Source organism: Alternaria incomplexa, assembly GCF_024043165.1.
Source record: "Alternaria incomplexa strain BMP 0042 chromosome Unknown scaffold_1, whole genome shotgun sequence".
Lineage (NCBI taxonomy): Eukaryota > Fungi > Ascomycota > Dothideomycetes > Pleosporales > Pleosporaceae > Alternaria > Alternaria incomplexa.
Window position 1 is genome coordinate 506,556 of NW_026249850.1, and position 20,342 is coordinate 526,897.

At 52.4% G+C, this 20,342-nt stretch overlaps 10 protein-coding genes across 10 annotated transcripts; 4 read left to right on the top strand and 6 right to left on the bottom strand.

Annotated features, from left to right (window-relative positions):
• Positions 1-931: 931 nt before the first annotated feature.
• Positions 932-2,521, bottom strand: J4E90_000177 (uncharacterized protein; the record flags this gene model as incomplete). The annotated part of the gene is made up of 3 exons (XM_051429774.1): positions 932-1,708; positions 1,799-2,346; positions 2,395-2,521. The coding sequence occupies 3 exons, from the start codon at positions 2,519-2,521 to the stop codon at positions 932-934; spliced, it is 1,452 nt and encodes a 483-aa protein (XP_051295261.1).
• A 682-nt stretch (positions 2,522-3,203) lies between these two features.
• J4E90_000178 (uncharacterized protein) lies at positions 3,204-3,620 on the top strand (the record flags this gene model as incomplete). The annotated part of the gene is made up of 3 exons (XM_051429775.1): positions 3,204-3,207; positions 3,266-3,403; positions 3,466-3,620. 3 exons carry the CDS (start codon positions 3,204-3,206, stop codon positions 3,618-3,620), a joined length of 297 nt encoding a protein of 98 aa, XP_051295262.1.
• Positions 3,621-4,313: 693 nt separating this feature from the next.
• Positions 4,314-4,752, bottom strand: J4E90_000179 (uncharacterized protein; the record flags this gene model as incomplete). Its single annotated transcript, XM_051429776.1, has 2 exons — positions 4,314-4,556; positions 4,609-4,752. The coding sequence occupies 2 exons, from the start codon at positions 4,750-4,752 to the stop codon at positions 4,314-4,316; spliced, it is 387 nt and encodes a 128-aa protein (XP_051295263.1).
• Positions 4,753-7,071: 2,319 nt separating this feature from the next.
• On the bottom strand, positions 7,072-10,740 carry TOF1 (Topoisomerase 1-associated factor 1; the record flags this gene model as incomplete). Its single annotated transcript, XM_051429777.1, has 4 exons — positions 7,072-8,114; positions 8,160-10,331; positions 10,378-10,609; positions 10,657-10,740. 4 exons carry the CDS (start codon positions 10,738-10,740, stop codon positions 7,072-7,074), a joined length of 3,531 nt encoding a protein of 1,176 aa, XP_051295264.1.
• A 259-nt stretch (positions 10,741-10,999) lies between these two features.
• On the top strand, positions 11,000-12,010 carry J4E90_000181 (uncharacterized protein; the record flags this gene model as incomplete). The annotated part of the gene is made up of 2 exons (XM_051429778.1): positions 11,000-11,131; positions 11,180-12,010. 2 exons carry the CDS (start codon positions 11,000-11,002, stop codon positions 12,008-12,010), a joined length of 963 nt encoding a protein of 320 aa, XP_051295265.1.
• A 127-nt stretch (positions 12,011-12,137) lies between these two features.
• Positions 12,138-12,956, bottom strand: J4E90_000182 (uncharacterized protein; the record flags this gene model as incomplete). The annotated part of the gene is made up of 1 exon (XM_051429779.1): positions 12,138-12,956. One exon carries the CDS (start codon positions 12,954-12,956, stop codon positions 12,138-12,140), a length of 819 nt encoding a protein of 272 aa, XP_051295266.1.
• Positions 12,957-13,581: 625 nt separating this feature from the next.
• Positions 13,582-14,528, bottom strand: J4E90_000183 (uncharacterized protein; the record flags this gene model as incomplete). The annotated part of the gene is made up of 2 exons (XM_051429780.1): positions 13,582-14,169; positions 14,523-14,528. The coding sequence occupies 2 exons, from the start codon at positions 14,526-14,528 to the stop codon at positions 13,582-13,584; spliced, it is 594 nt and encodes a 197-aa protein (XP_051295267.1).
• A 72-nt stretch (positions 14,529-14,600) lies between these two features.
• Positions 14,601-16,210, bottom strand: J4E90_000184 (uncharacterized protein; the record flags this gene model as incomplete). The annotated part of the gene is made up of 3 exons (XM_051429781.1): positions 14,601-14,971; positions 15,140-15,679; positions 15,733-16,210. 3 exons carry the CDS (start codon positions 16,208-16,210, stop codon positions 14,601-14,603), a joined length of 1,389 nt encoding a protein of 462 aa, XP_051295268.1.
• A 1,198-nt stretch (positions 16,211-17,408) lies between these two features.
• On the top strand, positions 17,409-18,621 carry J4E90_000185 (uncharacterized protein; the record flags this gene model as incomplete). Its single annotated transcript, XM_051429782.1, has 3 exons — positions 17,409-17,445; positions 17,495-17,741; positions 17,790-18,621. 3 exons carry the CDS (start codon positions 17,409-17,411, stop codon positions 18,619-18,621), a joined length of 1,116 nt encoding a protein of 371 aa, XP_051295269.1.
• Positions 18,622-19,907: 1,286 nt separating this feature from the next.
• J4E90_000186 (uncharacterized protein) lies at positions 19,908-20,257 on the top strand (the record flags this gene model as incomplete). Its single annotated transcript, XM_051429783.1, has 2 exons — positions 19,908-20,055; positions 20,103-20,257. 2 exons carry the CDS (start codon positions 19,908-19,910, stop codon positions 20,255-20,257), a joined length of 303 nt encoding a protein of 100 aa, XP_051295270.1.
• Between the last annotated feature and the right edge of the window lie 85 nt (positions 20,258-20,342).

The following is a 20,342-nucleotide window of genomic DNA, read 5'->3' on the forward strand; positions in this document are numbered from 1 at the left end:
ATAAAAAGCATCTAACGGCTGTTGGAACGTGATCAGAACCGTCGCATGCGTCCACCTCGAGAAGACTGGGATGGAGCTGATGGTGATCGGCCCTATACCATCGTACGATTCAATCCACGTGGTTGCCCACCCAAGCAACCAAGTGGATTGGATCGTACGATGGTATCAGCTTCAACGCAGTCTACTCGTAGTGAATACTTGGGCATAGCATTGAAATTAGAAGACCCAGCTATCTTCCGTGTCAAGACCCATCAACCAAAACCATCTCATCTATGTTTATACAAACGTTTCCTCACTGAATGCTAATGCCTGTCCCCTAAGTTTGCGATAGACTGGCACGTTAGCCTAGGAAAAAATTTCAACACCCTGGAGCCTACATTAAGATAAAAACATACAAACCAGGCGGTCTAAGATCAACGTAGGCTCCAGGGTGTTCAGTTTTTTTTATTGTATGAGGTGCTAGGTGGGTAGGAGTTCTTCTTTGCGCTTGTTGTCTGGTCTTGTCACATTCGCTTTGGCGGTCACCTGTGAGAAAGACAGAGAGAGAGAGAGAGCATTTGGGTGATGACAGTGGCGATGAGCAGCCATGTCCGAGTATCCACTACGTGTGCGATTCCATCCGAGCTGATGATGTCCCTATACCACTTGGTTAATCGAGTAGCACGAGGATATCATCAGCTCCGCATGGAATCGCACACGTAGTGGATACTCGAACAGGGCATCGGGATTAGAAGATTCAAGCATCTCCAATCTCACCCATCAGCCAGAACCGTATCATCTAACTTTATAAAAACGTTTCCCCTTAAACGCCAATGCTTGTCCCCCAAAACGCCCATGCCAATGCGATTAGCCAAGAGTAGCTTTGCATATCCAAACCCTCCATGCATACACCTCAGCCATCCGCAATGAAACTTATAACCCGGGATGAAATCTACCGTCCCCGAGCAATATCCCTAGTCTCCTTCTTCTTCTTAAGATACGCACTAATCTGCTCCACCTGACTCACAAAGAAACAGCGATTCGCGTCGTTCTGCCACACCAGCACACCGAGCGCACCCGCATACCCCAGCACATCCCTGTACTCTGATTCGGAGCCGAATTCGCGCATCAAGTATCCCGTTGTAGTCTCCACACGCTCGCCTTCGTATTCCCATAGTCGGATTTGATCCATGACCGTGGGCGGGATGTAGGGAATAGTCTTCTGCATCTGAGGATGCGCGTAGGTCGTCAGATAGGAGATGATTTGGCTCGACGTGATGCCTGATTGAACGGCTTTGTGGACGGATTCTTTGGTGAGTTTGCCGGAGACGAGGTTGGGGAAGCGATGTTGGAGTTTGGTGAAGAGGGATAAGATGGCGATTTGGATGAGGCTGTTTGTGTAGGCGTAGAGGCGATAGTTTGTTTCGATGATGATGAAGCCCTTGTTTGCGGATGCCGAGGGGCCGGCGTTGCCTTGGGAGGCTTGGGCGATGTCGTTGGAGGAGGCGGACATGGCGCTGCCGGAATCTGAGGTCAGGGTTGTGGCGAGGCGCGTGGGGTAGAAGGTTCGCGCGTTCTTGTCCGAACGATAGACAAGGCCCATGGAGGAGAGGTCCTCGAGCATCTGAGATTGGGTGGGGGAGAGCGTGGATGTGGAATAGTCTTGGCCTAGTTCTAGGGAACCAAGCATGAAGAGGAAGGATAACACTTCGGTTTCGGACATGCCGAGCTGGGGGTCGATGTCAGATTCGGTGTTCGTTGGCGTCGGCTGAGCTCGAAGAGGACAGTCGTCGCAGGGTTCGTGGGGTTCAATACTTACTTCGTTGGTCATTTTCAGGTAGACGATGAGCAGACTCCAGACTTGGGCGTTCGTCTCTTGCAGCACAAAAGAGAAGCCGTCTTTGGTAATCCTTGGACTTCCATGTACGGTCCTCACAAGGTCACCGGTATGTAGCAGCTTCTTCGTTCCAGGACCGACTTCTGCTCTCTCGATGCTGTCTCTGCTAAGTCCAGCCGCGCCGCTCACCAAGTAATAGAGTATACCCTCCCATTGCGATCGCGAGTATTCGTCGAGGAAGTCGATGCTTAACCGCTTTCCGCCGCTCTCTTCTCTGGTCGCCGGCACGCCGAACGAGCGGTGGGTACCGGAGCCCTCGAGGGCGTTTCGTAGGCTGCCCTGGAAGTCTTTGCTGATAGTCCACGAGAAGGTACCGTCGTCCTGTTTAGCAGGGGCAATGATGTGTAGGCGTTCGAGGGTAAAGAGAGCCTGTTCCTTCTCTTTCCTAGCGGAAGGCTTGAACCAGGCGTCCATGTCGGCTACGGGGAAGGATGAGGGTCTGTAGAGCATCGCAAAGACTATGGATTTGGCTGTGGCTCCGTTAGCGACAGGATCGCGGACGTAATAAATGCACTCACCAAGATGCGGAAGCATGCAGCGGAGCACCGCCAGCACGGTGGAAGGCTGCTCATACAGCCGCCGGTGTGTCGCGACAGGCAGACCCTCGAGGTATTCCAGCGCCTGAGATGAAGATGAAGCCGACATCGTGGGGGATGTGGAGAGGAGGATGTCGGTCTACCGCCGTATTATCATGTTCGGAGAGAAAGGGTCCACGAGTTTGGGCGGTAGCGACGCGTGGGTCGCGCAAGTGGAAGTCGCAGGTCGCCAATCGCCAAAGAAAGTTGATGACGCGCCGAGCGAGCGGAAAGCTCACCCCACAAATTCCGCTCCACCCTGGTCTAGCTTCCGAGGTACGTGGGCAACTGCCGAGCGGAACAACGACATCACTCTTCGCACATCACGGGGTGAGCATCAATCATGCCGGCGCTGAAGTTTGTGAGATCTGTGAGTTAACCAACCATGTCATTGACCAACCTTATAGATTTTCTAACGTGTTGCTAGGTCTGGGAGTCGTTCCGAGCGAACTCGGGCCTGGAGCCAAGGTACCGCCAACACCTAAGCATGTATACACGAAGCTAATAAAAGCGACACGAAAGACTACTAGACGGTGTAGGTTATGAGAGTTCATAGCTCTGGTACACTGTTATGCTAACACCAATTCTAGCTCCGAGTAACCTCGGCAGTCCCAGGACGCGTCAAGTTCGAGCTAGACATCCAGAAAGAGCATACAGTCCGTGCTATCCCACCTATCGTCTCCTACAATGTTCTCGAAACTCACCTAATGTAGAACCGCCTTAACATCCTCCACGGCGGCACAATAGCTAGCATGGGTAAGCCGCCCCTCCCAAAACCCCCACTCAAACACCAGTATCTCACAACCCCACCCAGTCGACCTCGGCGGCTCCCTAGCAGTAGCCTCTCGCGGCCTCTTCGCAACAGGCGTATCCACCGACCTAAACGTAACCTACCTCTCGTCCGGCGGCAAGATTGGCGACTTGATCAAGGCCGAGGTGACGTGTGACAAGTGTGAGTCCATCATGTTGGCATGCCTTGCTCAAGATACTCGATCGCTGATTACATAACTCCAGTCGGAAAAACACTCGCTTTCACATCCATCAACTTCAGCAACAACAAGGGAGAGGTCTTCGCACGGGGAAGCCACACCAAGTACGTTGCGTTGGCGTGGAAAGACCCCAACAACATCGTCGAAGAGCTTTCGCCCAAGCCGGAGAAGAAAGAGTAGAAGCATAGATGCGGTGAACATGATGCGTCACGGCGCATATCTTGTGGGAAAATACGATATCTGGTCATAGCACTCTGAATACATACGTCTGGTCCTGGGCTTAGTCGATAGGCTTGGGCTTAGCGGCCCGGGGACGAGCTGCTCTTGAAAATCACTTCGAATTGTTGGGAGACCTCATTGTTCGACCTTCCAACAATTCGAAGTAATTTCCAATAGCGTTTCGATCTCGGATTGCTAAGCCCAAGCCTATCGGATAAGCCGTTAGAGACCGCGGGCAAACAAGGGCCTACTGATTCGTGATAACTTGCGTGTGAAAGCCATTGAAAGCTGTAAATCTCGTGTCGTTACATGAATTGTACAAATGTCATGCTCTCAGCATTCAGCACCTCAGTCAATGAATGTCGCCGGTTCTACCCAAGCTGTAATGTCGACTAAAAATTACATTACTACATCTTTGTCGATATCTAACAATGCATGCTTCCCGTGAAGACCACAAAGTTGATGACTTGATGTTCTCAGACCATGCACAAGATCTCAAACTCTCGCGCTTCCTTTGTGCCCTCGTTATGTCTCGTGACACCTTTTACTGTTTGCAGGTTTCACATGATCGTAACATCATCTTCAACTTCCGTGTTCTCGTCCAGGTCGTAACGTGGCCATCCACCTTCCACAACCTCCATCATCCTGGTAGAATTATGAACCATCCGAGGACGTCTCCTGGTTCCGCTCAGTCGAGTCGTCGGATTTGTTCCAGCCCTTGCCCTTCATTAGGTTGATCAGGCTAGCCTTGCGTGGGGTCAGCTTCCTCACGGCCCGTCCAAAGGCTCCAGCTCCTGCAGAAGTCGTGTTGTCGTCGTGCTTACGGAATGACATCGGCGGAAGGTCTGCCGGATTGCCGAGCAGTTTGTGCTCTCTCCTGTATTTGTACTCGAACTCCTGGGCGTAGTCAGTAAAACGGATTCAGAGTCATGACGCAGATAGAACGTACCCAAAGGCTATCTGCTGCTTGATCGGAAGTGCACAGGTCGCGCAGTTGTCCGAGTATGTAGCACGCCGCCAGCTTGTCTTGATTCAATTTGCATTCTCCCAAGAGGCCGGAGGTTTGATGGCCAGGGTCGAGTTCAGCTTTCATTGCATCGGTACGCCATTGATCGTATCGAGACTGGAATCTTCCAGCCCAGTAAAGCGGCGGCATGTAGTCTTTAACCTGCAAGATCTCATTGTCAGCAACGTTGGACCTCTCTTGCCTATGTCTACTCCGCGAGCGGCTGGAAGAATAGGCCCAGAGGTTTCCAGCGTTGTTTGGTGCTCTGATCGGGACTCTGGTTGGTACTGGGGGGAGCGCCGCCAGATTGAAACTAGATCCGGTGAATTTCATTGATGACACAAGCCCTCGTCCAGGCTGGCAAGGTGTATATGTCGGCGTGACACTCAGTCTTTCTTCATCCGTCTCCTCGGGTATCGATTCGCACGAGCTCGCGTCTGATCTGACCCTGACATGTTGAGACGGGACAGTGCTCTTCGGATTCATGCATACTGACTGGACCAAGTCCGACAAAGACGCTGTCCTGTACTGCTCTGGGATGCGAGGCACTGGTGGAGCGACTTCCATGTGGCTTCCAAAATTATGGAAGGTTTGGGAACGTGGAAGTCTGCTCACCTCATGTGTAGTCATCGCCAAAGCATGGGACGACCGCCAGACGCCGCCCAAACCATTTGGTGTTCCTAGCGTTTTCCTTTGCTTTTCCCTGTCCGTGGGCGGCCGGGGAAGAGCTGGCCTGACACTTTCGCTCGCATCTGGAGCGGGGGTTGGAAGGTCGGTGTTGTGAGGCGGGGCTGCTGCAGAGTTCGATATCGAGGGTGATGCTGCTGGTGTATCTTTTTGTTCCTCCGACTGTATCCGCTTTACTGTCACTGGCGTCTGCTGTGCAAGCTGTGAGCTCATCCTCTTTCTTACTGTGGGTGGAGTCGCGAAGCTAGGCTCCCTGCTCTGTGAATATTGTAGTCCCGGACCAAACGACCTTCTACTGTTCAGAGTACCGGGCACTGCAAGTGATTCCCTCTTCAGCGTCCTCTCTTGTATCTGCGACCGCCTGTGTGATATACGTCTGTCCGTCGGTATGTTCTCTTGCAGAAGCGGCCTTTGAGCTACTGGTGATACCACAGACATCTTAGGTCCTGGCCGCCTGGGAGCCATATATCGCGCCGACTGTGGCCCGTTGGCTGTTTTGACGAGATTTGGCGTCGTACGTGAGCGCAACTGATAGGAATGCTTCACCGGAGAGCCATTGTTGGCGGCCGCCAACGTGTGGGCAGTCGCGATGTGTTTGATCTGTTGAGAAGCGCGGTACGAGACGTGTTGTTGAACGTGTTGACGTGGACTAGAGCGACGGCGCTCTAGGGATGGCGGACTGGGAGTAGGAATCTTCGAAGGCACCGAATCTGGCTCTGATTGAGGCATTACCGCGAGAGAATGGGACTTGACCGCGCCTTCTACGCCTGCGGCGAACGACTGAGGCTCAACCCTAACCGGGAGCGGGATGAAGCTCAGCGTACGCGATCGGGGCAGTGGCTGCGGTGTAGTATCGGTATCTGCGCTCTGGGGTAAAGTCTTGCTAAACAGGATTGTTGCAGATTCTTCGGTCGCATCGTTGGAGTGGTTGGATGGCGCAGAAACACGAATTGGTGAAAGCGCAGCTTCGGATATAGAATTCGTTGTAGTAATGTCGGTTGCAGATGGTTCGGTAACAGCCAATGACGGTACATTCACTTGATGACGTCCCGGGGTCGTCCTTCGCTGCGAGAGGGGATTTGATATGAAAGCGAAGCCATAGCTGAGCTTCCTCCGAAATTTGCTGCTGCTGTTTTCCTGAGGCTCACCGCCCACCGGGAGGTGAGTGCTCGACTTTTCTCTCCAGCCCACCATCGCCGCTGCTCCGTCTTCACTTGGCTGAGCCGTCTCCCAACGCGCGCGAATCTGCTCGAATCTGTGTCGATCTGAATATGTTAGCATGGCTGTAGCGTGGTGTGCAGCGTTTGTGGGGAAGAAAGACTTACCCGCGGAATGTTGTTGTTGTGGATGATGTTGTCCTTAAGGAGGTAAACAAGGAAGGCACGAAGCAGACACCTCGGATTAAGAACAACGTCATGGAACGGAAGATGCAGTCGTGACCAAACGGCAGGAAAGAGCAACTGCAAACGCTCCTGAAGGCTACAATTGTCTGACCCTTGCCGTGGAACGGCCACCGCACTTGACATCATCCACTTATACCTTCTTTCGACCAATACAGAAAAATCTTGGACCTTTAACCAGAACATAAACGAGACAACACGCTAGTGACATAACAAGATAGTGGGTATTCAAACATTGAAAAGCACAAACCTAAGACACCATGCTATGCTATGCAACCATTCCCTTAAACAACACCGAAGATGTTATTATCCGTATTCCTTACTCCGAGTCACTGTCAACGATAAATCCAGCCCTCGTATTACGGGCCGCTGCAGGCCTGCGCGCTATCGGTGCATCGTCGTCATCATCGTCATCCGAATCTGCGTCTGGCATTGCAGCATCGCTGCTCTTCGTCGCAGCATCACTCACTGGCTTCCGGGGCGTGTCCGCCTCACTAAGTGCTGCTGTTGCACCAGCGTTCTGCGATGAAAGTGGCGTATCTGTAGTTTCGTCCTCGTCCTCATCTTCCTCCTCATTGCCATCAACCACGGAAGGAGCTTGGCTGCTCTCTGCATCTTCCATATCGTCGTCACTATCGGCGAATGGCGCTTTCCGTTTCGGTGGACTCTTTCTCCTCTTGCTCTTCTTGGCCGGTGCATCAGCTTTTCGCTTCTTAGATGCTACTGGCTCCACGGTTCCAAGTACAAGCGACTTCTTGAACACTTTCATGTTTTCCTCGCGGATTGCCTGTTCTCGCGCGAAGAAGGCGGCATCCTTCTCAGCGTCCCAGTCCTCGTCGTCTGAGTCATGCACGTACATGGTACTCAATGCTTTGGCCTGCTTCTCGATTTCCTTCTTGCGACGTGCCTCGGCTCTGCGGTCCTTTTCTTCGTCGTCAAGCTCCACGGCACTATTCCTTCGGCGTCGTCGCTTCAGCGTCTTGCGAGGGGCGTCTGCATCTCTCTCAGTGGGACCACCCTTAGCGTACTCTCCGTGGTCCTCTTCCTCGTCGCGGTCTATGCCGTCAGAGTCATCGTCAAACTCGGCCCGACGAGTGGAGCGTCGAGCTGCTGCAGCCTTGCTACGAAGCAAGTCTTCTGGCGCTTTGCCGTCCTCATATGTTGGGGGATCGAACTCATACTTGCGAATGAGATCTATGGCTTCTTGCAATTGCGTTGAAGTAAGTGATGCAGGTATGATCCATGAAGCGTCCGGATCGTGGTGTTCTCCTAATCTCTCGAAGCCGACCAGGTTCATGAGCAGTCGTAGTTTGTTGTCTTTGAACATAGCGACGCGACGTTCTTCGGTATCGTGCTTGATGACTAGACTCGGTTAGCAGACTTCCTCACAGTGATAGGAATACTTACAGATCGATGGCGGCTTCGAGGTTTCAGTATCTGGATTCTCAGGTGCCTCGCCTTCTGGACGCTCCTCTACGTCAGCCACCAACGCCTTTTGTGCTTCAGCTGCCTCTTCCCACGCCTTGCGCTCTTCGGCTGCCGATGTAAGCACATCGCGTACCCAGCGGAGAGCATCCGACTTTGACTGATTAACAAGAACACCAACAGCGACACCAATCTGATCAGGTAGCTCCATTCCAGGTTTGACCTCAAGCTCTGCCGGAGCTCGTGGCGCTCGAGTGTGTATCTCGCGATCATATCCGTGCTCAAGGAAGAAGATGGTTGCAGGGATCTTGTCAAACAGCATCTCGACTACCAGCTCTGGCCTCTCTTGTACTCTCTTTACAACCTGCCTGAAGAAGTGTTTGACAAAATCATCCCACTCTCTGTAAGCTGGCGACTCTGGATCAAGACCACCTGGACCTTTCATCATCTTGTTGAAAAGCGCCAGGATGTCCACTCTGCACAGCAGGACACCAAGCTCCATCTTGAAAGCGACGCGATGGAAGAAGCGATGCGCACGCTTGAGCTGCTCGGTATCGAGGTCGCTGAAGTACTTGGCAAAGGCAACGAACGTGTTAACGCTACTTTGGTTCACGAACTTTGCCGAGAATTTCATGAAATCGAACTTGCGTTCAGAAACCGTCTTTTGGGCTTGTTGGAGGTCTTCAGTCTCAGAAACGTTACCCTCTTCCTCTCCGTCTTCGCCCTGCTTTTCCGCTTTCTTCTTCTTGATCTTTCGGGCTCGTCTTTTCGATCGGATTTGCATGTCAACGTTCTGCTTTGCATAGCGCTCGAGCATCCGCAGAAAGACATGGGAAAGCTCTGTGACTGCATCAAGGTAGCCAAAGCCTTGATCTTTGTATGACCTTAGGATCATGACTATCCTGTCGTGTGTTGACTCTTCGTAGAAGATGCGGTTCTGAATGTTCTCGGCAATCTCTTGGTCTTCCTCAAGACCCGACTCGGACATCTCATGCACGGTAAGCAAAATTTGGGTGAAGCACTTCAGCCCGGCGTTGAGGTCTCGCCATGCCTTCTCATCTTGACTCTTCTGCATGAAGCGGTTGAGTAGAATGAAGGTCTCCTGATTCATGACTTCGGCTACTAGTCCATAGCTCTCATCCTCAGCAGACAGAACTTCAGGACTCTTAGGGTCTGCGGCCCTCTCCTTCATCGTTCGCCGCCGTGCGCACTCTGCTCGTAGGAACCACGATACGAGGTAGAAGAACTGCCTAGAGTGTCGTGTTTCCACACGCTCCGTTTCGCGCTCGATAGCTTTCCGCAGATGCAAGAACAGAGGGTTGAAGGACGAATCCAGGAACTCCTCGACGAACGCTTTGATGTGTTTCCGCGCAGAAGAGGTCAGTGGTACCGGGAGATCGAACTCCTCCCTTTCTTCATCGCCGACTTGCTTCTTCCCGGGACGACGGGGTTTATTCCACTTCTTTGTATCATCCATCTTCTGCATGCTAGCCTGAGCCTTCCCTAGCACGTCCTGCCCGGATATAGTTGTGACCTTCTCGTCGTCCCGCTTCATCCAGATCATCGTTCCGAATCGGTTATGCCGGGTTGGTGCGTTGCGGGCGTAGCCTGCAAGCATGGCCTTTTCTTTCTGGATCAAGCCCTTAAGCTCGTCCGTGTTCTTGATGTTGAGCTTCTTGTCTTCCATGAACAACTTCTCAGCATCGATGCCCTTGAGGAGGAAGAACAAGATTTCGAGAATAACAACATCCTGGGTGACAAAGTCCTCCCCGATACTAGACGCTATACTCAGAATCACCTGAAATATGTCCTGCTCGTGGAAAGTATCAATCGTTGCAGATCGGGAGACTTCAGCTTCGTCGGTGTCCATGTGTGCATTGTTCGGGGGTGCGAGCATGGCGATGTTGCGTATGAAGTATAGTGCGATTCGAATGATGCCCTCATCTCGTGGTGTGCGTTCTCGGAGGGGTACGGCCATAGAAGGGAGCGCGATCTTGACGGCAGTCTGCAGGGTTCTGTCTCGGTCGAATTGCAGAATAGCACGTTTGTAGCCAATTTGGGCGAGCCCGATATAAGGCCCATGTCGGTGGTGGTTTACGGTCGCTTCGGTGGGGTCGATCTCGTTAGGCCAAGTCAAAGGCACGAGAAGTTCCACTGCGGTTGTCAGTACAGTCTCAATATTCGGAGTATACTTTCTCACATGTCGCAACCGCAATCTTGTGCTTCCAGGCGCTTTCCATGACAGTTGGTGATATCTTGGCCAGTATCTCAAGCAAGTCGCCCTTTACGAGGTTTGCTTCGGCCATGCATCGTGCTACATCGCGTCGATTGTACTGCCCGTCGGCGAACTTCAGCCATTTCCGTAGGTCCTTGAGACAGAGCAGGGCGTCGTGTCCGAGTGCATACGTGCCGTCATCGCCAATACCACCGAGCTGATTGTATGTCAGTAGCCATTGTGTCAGTGGAAGGGGATACGTACAGCAGATATTAGACTAGAGACGTGAGCGCGAACTTCCGGGTTCACAGTATCCTGCGCCCAGTCATCCAGCGTTGTCTGAGCCATTGTCGTGGTTGATGCTCAGATTGCCCGCCGGTGTCGCGATGGCCCAAAAGACGCGTCGACGCGTAAAGTGCCACAAGCGGGACAAACCGCGCAAATCCGCCAAGACAGGGCTGATCCTCGCGCCTTCCCGCCGCCAGTCAACGTCATGCCTCGGCTAGCCCGCCGCGGTTCTCATCGGCCTGGGGAAATGTCGTTCTTCATCACATGTTTGATCGCGCATCTTTCACAATTCGTGCAATCCTTCGATTAAATACACACGATGTTTTCCGTAGCCTCAAAACAAGTCGCTCGTTGCGCTGTACGGCAGCAATGCCGTGCCTTCAGCTCGACTCCCTCTGTCGGTGCTGCCGCTGAGGTCAAGAAGCTGGGTGTTATTGGAGCAGGCCAGATGGTATGCATCAATGCACCAACCCGACAGGTGTCAATCTAACATGATCAGGGCCTCGGAATAGCTCTTGTAGCAGCACAGAGGGCCTCAGTACCGGTCCGGCTGATTGACAACTCCCAAGCATCAATCGACAAAGGCCTGAAATTTGCGGACAAGCTCCTCGAAAAGGATGTTGGAAAGGGCAGAATCTCGAAAGATGACGCCGCAGCGGCAAGAGAGCGATTGACTTCCAGCACATCAATGGACGATCTGTCAGACGTCGACTTCGTTATCGAGGCCGTACCAGAGATCCCAGACCTCAAACACAAGATCTTTTCGCAACTCGCGCAAATCTGCCCGTCACACGCTATCCTAGCTACCAACACCTCGTCCATATCGATCACCAAGATTGCGGCGAGCACTACCACCGACCCAACAGATCTCTCGGCTTCATCACGCGTCATCAGCACACACTTTATGAACCCAGTACCCATCCAGAAGGGCGTGGAGATCATCACCGGTCTTCAGACCTCGCAAGCTACCGTCGAAACCGCAATCGCGTTTTGCGAGAAGATGGGAAAGATACCGTCCAAGTCCGCCGACAGCCCCGGTTTCCTTGCAAACCGTATCCTCATGCCGTACATCAACGAGGCTGTCATTTGCCTTGAGACGGGTGTAGGCGCCAAGGAGGACATTGACAGCATCATGAAGAACGGAACGAATGTACCCATGGGTCCACTGCAACTAGCGGACTTCATCGGCATCGACACTTGTCTGGCGATCATGCAGGTCTTGTACCACGACACGGGAGATTCCAAGTACAGGCCCGCAGTGCTGCTCAAGAAGATGGTCGATGCAGGATGGCTAGGAAAGAAGAGTGGTAAAGGATTTTACGATTACTAGAAGAAAGAATATGAAAACGCAGACACTATCGCGCACAATCGTATACCTGTGCTCCGAAATCATGCCCTGCAACCCGTCGCGCCCATGACATAGCCTGAAGGTGCTCTCCATCAAATCTCATGAGCTCTCACACCCCCAACCTTGCTAATTTCATCATGTCATCCTTCGAGAAGTCACCCATATAGTCACCCATATTCGGGATCTCTGTCTTCATCGAAGGTCCGCCGTTAATCCCCATCTCATCCTCATCGTGCGCACCCATCAGCGGTACCGCCGCTCTCGCCAAACACATAAGCTCCCGCTCCATCTCCTCCTCCTCTTCCCTCCCACTACAAACAGCCCAAGTTCCCTTCCCCCACAACTTCTCCTTCAACCAAGCCATCTTCCCCCTCTTCACATCATCCTCCTCCATCTCCGCCTTCAACCCAGTCCCAAACTCCAGCTCGCCCAGCTCCCCTCTCTCTTCATCCTCCATCTCCACGCCACTGAGTCCCAAATCACCCATGTCTTCACACTTGTGGATCAGAGGCGTAACACCTAGTGCCACTGAATCCAGAAAGTGAAAGTGGCGTATCTTATTTCTGGCTTTCTGCGCGCTGGGGAAATAGTAGTTTTTATTGATGGGTGTGCGTAGTTGTGCTCGTGTTCTGAAATGTTGGAAGAAGGGCTTCTTCTTCTGTGTGGCGCTGGTGTTTGGCGGCATCTGTGGGAGTGATTGGGGTGTTGGGAGGTATTGGGTTTTGGCATGGTTTTGCGTGGGTGGGTGAATGGTGAGGCGGCATCCACGCTTGGGCTTCTTTGGCGATGGTGTTTTGGGGGGATGGATGATTAGGCGGCATTTACGTTTGGGCTTCTTGGCTGATGGTGTGGTGGGTGGTGATGCTTCCTCGCCCATTTGAGGAGGCGAGTTTGCGACCATGCGGTCAGGCGAGAGGAAATGCTTCATGATGCTTGATTTTACGGTTTTGTGTTGGTGTTGGATGGTTTAGTTGGGATTCAACTTTCTTTGCGGAATCTTGATGCAGAGGTTTGGTGTGATGGTATGGTCTTTGGAAGTGGACATGGACATAATTTATCTATACCGCTAGCTCGGTATAAAATATGTGAGCGCGCATGGAAACCAAAGTGCACACATGGTAAGCGGAACTAATCATAGCAGTACCATAGTTGCATTGCTGAGATATTACATTTCTTGCCATATACATCCTACATTACTGGCCGAGAACCTCGAAGTGGATACTGACGTACAATAATATCTGGTACCATATTTGCGTCACGTGAATACTACACCTATTTGCTATACACAATTTTTATCACTGGTCACAAATGTCAAAGTGGACCCTCATGTGTAATCAAGTACCATAGTTGCCTTGACTAGTCTACATTTTTCTACCCTAACACTCCGCCAATCAACCCAACCCTGAAAACAATTGCAATACTTCCCAGCCGCAGTCGTCGCAGTCACTGAGCCCAAACGTCGTGCTCCTGAAAACAAATGCCGCAATCCAACCCAATGTCGTAATGTACTCATTAACCGCTCGCCTCGGAGCCCATCACCGCACCCTGACTCATCACACTCCATCCTGCCCAGTGAACTTGCGCTTGAGACTTTTGCGGTCACGAGGTTTTCCATTTGACGAGAAAGCTTCCCTCGCTAATTCTTTGGCGCACGCACTTTCTGTGATCTTCCTGTTTGGCTCCAAAAGTGCGGCAATTCTGACTTGTTCGCGGTGATCGGCTTGTATTTGACTGAATGGCTTTGGCAGCTTTTGTGCGGGTTGAAGTGGGAGAGTTGCCAGTAAAGCGTCGACACGGGCGGACCTGTTGATTGGCGGTCTGATGATGTTGTCTGACGGTGCTGCAGTTCTGTCGGTGTAATGCCTCATAAGCTTATTGTTGTAGGCAGCGTTGATCTCTTTTAGCTGAGGCGGCGGTCTTTGAAGATTTGGTACCCAGCGTTTTGCAGCGGCTTTTCGGAACTTGAGCTTGCGCTCTTCCTCTTTGGAGATGTCTTGCTTAGGGATTTCGAGCTTCAGACGCATTGTAGACTTGTCTGGTGATGATGGTGTTTTCGAAGGGGTCATCAAGCCCGCGCCGCTGTCTCTTCTCGCTTCTGCCGAAGTGCGCTTGAGTGATTGCACTGGCGGCATGTTTGGAACCTAGGGAAAAGCTGAACACCCTGCAGTCTACGTTGACGTTGTGTCACCTACTTTGCACGCTTTTGACTTGATGTAGTCTGCAGACCTGTTCAGTTTTCCCTTTGTCGATTGGTGAGGCGCTGCGGGAGAGGTAAGCGAGTAATGTAAGAACCTCGAGCCTAGACACTGTGAGTAGGATACTAGAAGTCTTGTACCAAATACTTGCGCACACTTACCTTTAATAGGGTTTAGCATGGTGAGGCATTTACAAGATATGAGCGTGGGGTGACTAGCGTTTCGAGTCATCGAGGTGAAGTTTGTAAGCATACTTAGGTACAATGAAGATCTACATCGTGACCACTCGCGACCTATACATCCATGACATGCCGCAGGCTCCCACATAGCGATTGTAGGACATGCTTGTCGTATGCCAATGGAGATATCCTTCACCACTACTCCTCCTCACTCTCATCCTCGTCTCTCACCTTCTCGCAGCCACAAGGCCACAAGTGCGCGACGGCATAGCCAGGGTACTTCTTCGTGAACTCATCATACCAAATTTGCCATGCATCCCATGAATCCTTCGTCTCAAGGTCGATTGTTATCCCCTGGTTCGGCTTTGGATAGTGTGGAAACTGCTCGTAGATCGTGCTGTGGAACTTCTTGAACTCTGACCACTTGAGATAGTCGTCCGGTTCAAATTGATGGCCCACGCCCGTGCGCCGGTCGTTGTCGGCTTGGAAGTCACCTTTACGCCCGTGCTCTCCTTCTTTCAGATACGGGGCGGAAGGAGATTTTTTGGGCTTGGTAGCGCGATGTGGTACTAGGCAGCGTGTTAGCGAGGTGTGCTGTATGGAGCAAGCGGAGTGAACAGCCGAGATAATCTATGTTTGGACCGCCCCGGGAGGTATCCGATGGTTGTGAAAAAGTGCGCGGCGAATGGAACAACCCGCATTGCATCAGGAGTATCCAATGAAAAGTTGTTACTTACTTGTGGTCTCATGGAAGTACGTCTCGCCCTTGCGATAACCTTGGCCAGATGTCGCTGTGAGCACGCGATCCTCATTACGTCCGCGAATGATTATCGAAGAGCGGTCGGGATCCAAAGGATTCATGCCAGTAGTCTGCATGAAAGCATCGTGGCGGGACCCTTTGGCGTTATATACAGATGTTTGCCTTTCCGTTTGCGAAAGCGTTGGTATATTGTAGTCGACTAGGGTGCCTGTGAACTCATCCTCAGCCGAATGTCCGGTATTTGTAGCAGCCGTGTTTGTTAGTGCGTCACGCTTCTGAAGCTTCGTGTGTGGCCGGCCGTCCGGTGGCTCATCAGGTGCGCTTCTCTTCCGGTGACTAAATTGACGGGAGGTACTACTGTCTTTGATCGTAATTGGCGAGTCATATTTTTTGTTGACAGTTGTAGAGGGAGTATTGGCCTGTATCGGTGTTCTCACACTGGAAAACGTCGGGGTGGTGGGGGCCGGGAAGGAGACGGCGTCATCAGCATCATCGGCTTCTTCTTCTTCGTCTGCGACTTAGACTGTCAGTATACCTGCACGCATTAAATAAGATGGGAAAGAAACCTACTAGATAGTGTCGACTTCGGATTGCGTCCAAGAGCAAGTGTCTCCTTCTTTTCGATCCAGTTCGCCAGCCTTGATTTTGCTAGTCCCTCGTCCTTCAGCTCTTGCCTCTTCTCCGCGCCTGCATACTGCTCTACCATGTCAAGTAAGTCGTCCACGCTGTACTTGAGCAGGCCCTTGGATAAGCGAGCGTACGGCCTCCTTTTGTTGCCCAAGCCGTCTTTGTTGTACAGTGGAATCCTCAAGCCGTTCGCCTCGTAGAACCTAGCCCCAGAAGTCCTCGTCGGAGTGGAAGGTGTAGCTGGGGTCGTGCTTTTTGCCCTTGCCCTCGCAGTTGGTACAGTGGTACTCTTCTGCTTTGAAGGACTGCTCGCGTGGGATTCAGGAGCTTTTTTCTTACCCTTTCCTTTGCCTTTCCTCGGCGTAGCCAAACTCATGGCGCGCGCGACTTCGTTGTCGTCGATAATGTTCGTTCGGTCCATGATGTCTCAAAGTTAGATGATAGCTGCAATCCCTGAGGATGTGCGAAAGAGTGGAGGAGATAGAATGAGAAATCAAGCAATGTGAGATTGGTTGAGGGGCGAAAATATCCGTTTGTCTCTAACCCCATTCACAATGAAGTGAAGGCCGCGAATGCACCGCAGAGAAAGCCTGAGCTCTGCACAGTACACGCCTTCACTTTCGAACTGACCAAATACCGCGCGCTCATAGGGCCCCTGAACAACCAATGAGCGAATTTTCACATGAGGGCGCGCGCAGTATTTTAACTGGCCGGGCACGGAAGTGTTGCGCTATGTGGACCATGTGAGCACAGAGCGATTGATAGACGTTACCAAACGGTGATCCTGAAAGCTGGCGAGACTACAAAGAAATCGCGTTGACACAGTGCGACGATTGAAAATACCGAAAATCGAAGTACACACGTCCAAAGTGTGTAGAAATATCCTGAAGCTCGGGTAGCTTGCATGCTCACATGTCGAATGTCAGCCTTGGCTCAGTGTATCGCTACCATGGTTCTCAGTAGCTTGCGTGAGTTTCTCATGCTGTCTGCCACGTTCTCGATGGGACATTACGTCGAAGTATTGACAGAACATGGGATGAGACCACCATTTACCCTCGATCTGTGGTCATGATATGTCTTTTCACCGATACTATATTGGTTCCACCCTCTTGCTGAGTCCAAGTATTGTAGATGCTCTCTGGCGGGCGACGTAATCGGAAATTCTTAAGGAGAAGAGGTAACAAACGATGAAGCGACCGGAACAGGATCCAGTGGCATATGTTAGTGTATGGACTCTGACAATCTCGCTAGAGCGTCTGATGCGTCACCGCAGTACCGTGTTTGTTAGTGGAGGCTGACGATTTGGTGTGGCATGTCCTTTCCGTGGACATACTGCCAATAGTGTAGACGACCAGCATCTCGTGTATTCGTGACCATAGACCAGAGAATGTTGCGACGGAAAGTCATAATCTGAAGTTGGGACGTCTCGCATCGCAGAGTCGAAGTTGGCAAAGAGTTGCGGTCGGCGTGCCACGTGAGACGAGGCGGAACCGACCGCCGATCTAAAGGAGCCGAGGCATACCCGCCTCCAGCTTTCGGATCGTCATTTCGCGACTCTCCAGTTCCATCACCAACTTCAACCTGCGCGTGCTACTGGCATTGCGTATCGTGCAGTCAACATGGTCCGCGAGGATATAATACAGTCGGCGGTGTCTTGTAGGTTGACGCACGACACGCTCTACGCGACGATACTAACAGCCGCCAGTCCTCCAGGACCCGTCCGTTGCCAGCGCGCCCCTTGAGAAGCGCATCGCCTTTCTCCAATCCAAGAACCTCACACAAGAAGAAGTCGATGTCTCACTCGCGCGTGCAGCCGAAGACCCCAGTTATGCCTCATCGCCTCCACCCCAGACATCCGCAGTAGCCAGCAATGCGTACAGACCACCACCGGCAGCCCCGTATGGGAGCTATCCTCCCCAACAATACTGGCAACCGCCCCCGCCGCCTCCGGAGTAAGCATAGAGATTACCTACATCCGGTTTCGATGCTGACAGATACAGACCGCCGAAACGCGACTGGCGCGACTACTTCATCATGGCAACGGTCATGGGCGGTGTAGGATACGGCCTCTACTTCACAGCGAAACGATACGTCCTACCCCTGATACAACCACCTACGCAGCCTCAGCTAGAGCAAGACAAAGCTTCAGTCGACGAATCCTTCAAGCGCGCGTTCGATCTCCTCGAGCAACTCAACACCGACACAACCGCTCTCAAGGCATCGGAAGAGGCACGGACAACAAGACTGGATGACGCGCTTGGTGAGGTGGAGAGCGTCCTGACGAGCCTCAAGGAGTCGTCGAAGAGACAGGGAGACGACAACAGACGTATCGAGGATGACGTCCGCGGCTTGAGGGACTTGATCCCGAAGGCATTGGACTCACAGAAGGAGTCCACCGACAAGAGGCTGCAGGAGCTGTCAACTGAGCTGAAGAGCCTGAAGACGTTGATTGGCAACAGGATGAGCTCTCCGGCACCACCACGCCCACAGAGCACCTCGGGCTACTACGGACAAGCGCAGTCGCAGTCGCAGACACCCAACACAAACGGCACACCCGCTGCTTCGGCATCGACACCACAGCCGTCCTCTACTCCTGCGCCCAGTGAGCAGACCAACGGCACGAGCGCTACCGAGACCCAAACAAATGGTAGCGCAACGCCCGCGCCCGCTCCCAGCCCTGCCACCGAGAAGCCTCTCCCTGCGTACGGTAGGCCCTCGCCGGGACGCGCCGCTATCCCAGCATGGCAAATGGCTGCCGCAAAGAAGACCGAGGAGGCGAAGAAGGACACGAGCGAGAGCGGAACTGCGGTCGATGCCGGCGCCAGTGCGTAGAATGATCGTAGCTGTATTATCTGACAAACGTTGTGCATCTTTGGCGTAGTCATTCTGCTATGTATTATTTGGATAGGGACAAACTCATGCTTACGCTTTGAAAATTATCATCTCTGTCGACTGCAATGTGACGCCTTGGAAATGCTACGTCCTATTTGCGAGGAAGATTTATCCTGCAATAGGCTAGGGTTCTGCGTATATTCACCCTGGAGCATGACTGCGCATGCACACAATATCAGCGCCCTAGTCATCACTAAAAGAGAATGCATGTGCATCTCAAATGCGATGATGCGGTTGCTCAATCGCTCGTATCCCTACCCCTAACGCAGGCTAAGTCGCTTCCGGGCCAACGTGATGTCGTGACGTCGCAATGCCGCGTTTCGCGTCAATGCTCCCACCTAACGTCGACCAGCCATCTCAAAACAAACTTCCAGCCTCCAGCGTCATCGACATCGCACAGAAACCGATATCTCATGCACGATCGATCTCGCCAATCTGTAGCTCAGACAAGAGGCTCCACACTCCCCTGACGCTACGCTTGTGTTGACGTCGACTGTCACCCTCTTTCGGCTGCAGGTGCGATGCTAGCTCTGGATCTATGGGCTATCGTGCTGTCCCTTGCATGACGGGTGTCCAGTCCCTGTAGCTTTGTGGAGGCATGACGCAGTCTAGGGAACGTTCTGACAGACAATATTGACGTCTGCGTAGCTTCGCATAGCATCAATCGCATCGTAGAAACACTGGCCCACTGTCAGTCATGGAGAAAGAGAAGGAATTGTGAAGGGCTGCATTGCATTCGTTGCATTGGCCCGCAGCAACACCACCGCAGTATGACGCGGCGACTCTCACGTCTGCTAGTCATTGCAACGCATACCTCCGACAAGCGCAATCAGCTCCCGCCTCTAGGAAGGGACCCGCTTCCCGGATCGCCATATGCCTATCCCCTTTCCAGTGCACATCAATCCCATGCTGGTATGGCGCTCTGTGGAGTCTGTGGAGGTCAGTATGGCATTCTGGACTATGCGGTCATAACTGTGATCGCGGTATGGGATCTAGATCGCGGCCCTGCCTCCCTATTGTTTCGAACACCTTGTTGCATCAGAGGCTTGAGAGGACATGGCCTACACCATGACGTAGCATCTCTGTTCACATCGTCTACATAAGGAGGTAATCCCATCTCCTTTCTTCTACATCAACACATCATCACATCTCAATCAACTACTCTCGTCTTCAATACTTCCACCACTACATCCACTCCCCAAACCAACAACATCAACACTACCATCATGAGCTCCAGCGAGATCCCCAACGGCAACGCCATGGACAACGACTACAAGTCCCGTACCGGCCAGACCGAGATCCCCGTTCAGAACGATGAGGCGCCTGTTGAGGCGACCGAGTACACCAACGGTGGTGACTCTGACGCTCAGCTCGGTATGTACATCAACCGTCATAGTCGACACAATACTGACATGATCTAGAACGTGATGAGAAGGATGCTATCGACAAGAGCAACATCCTTGACGAGCGCACACGTGGTGCGACCAAAAAGTCGGGCACCTACACCGAGCCCGGTGACGAGGAGGGTCTTGGTGCTGCTGCTGACGGCTCTGACGGTACCTCTGCTACCCGATAGAATGTCATACCCCATACGAGAAAGAGGAGGAAGTTAATGGCGTGTCTTCATCAATTTGATATCCCATTTATTTGAACCAATTTTT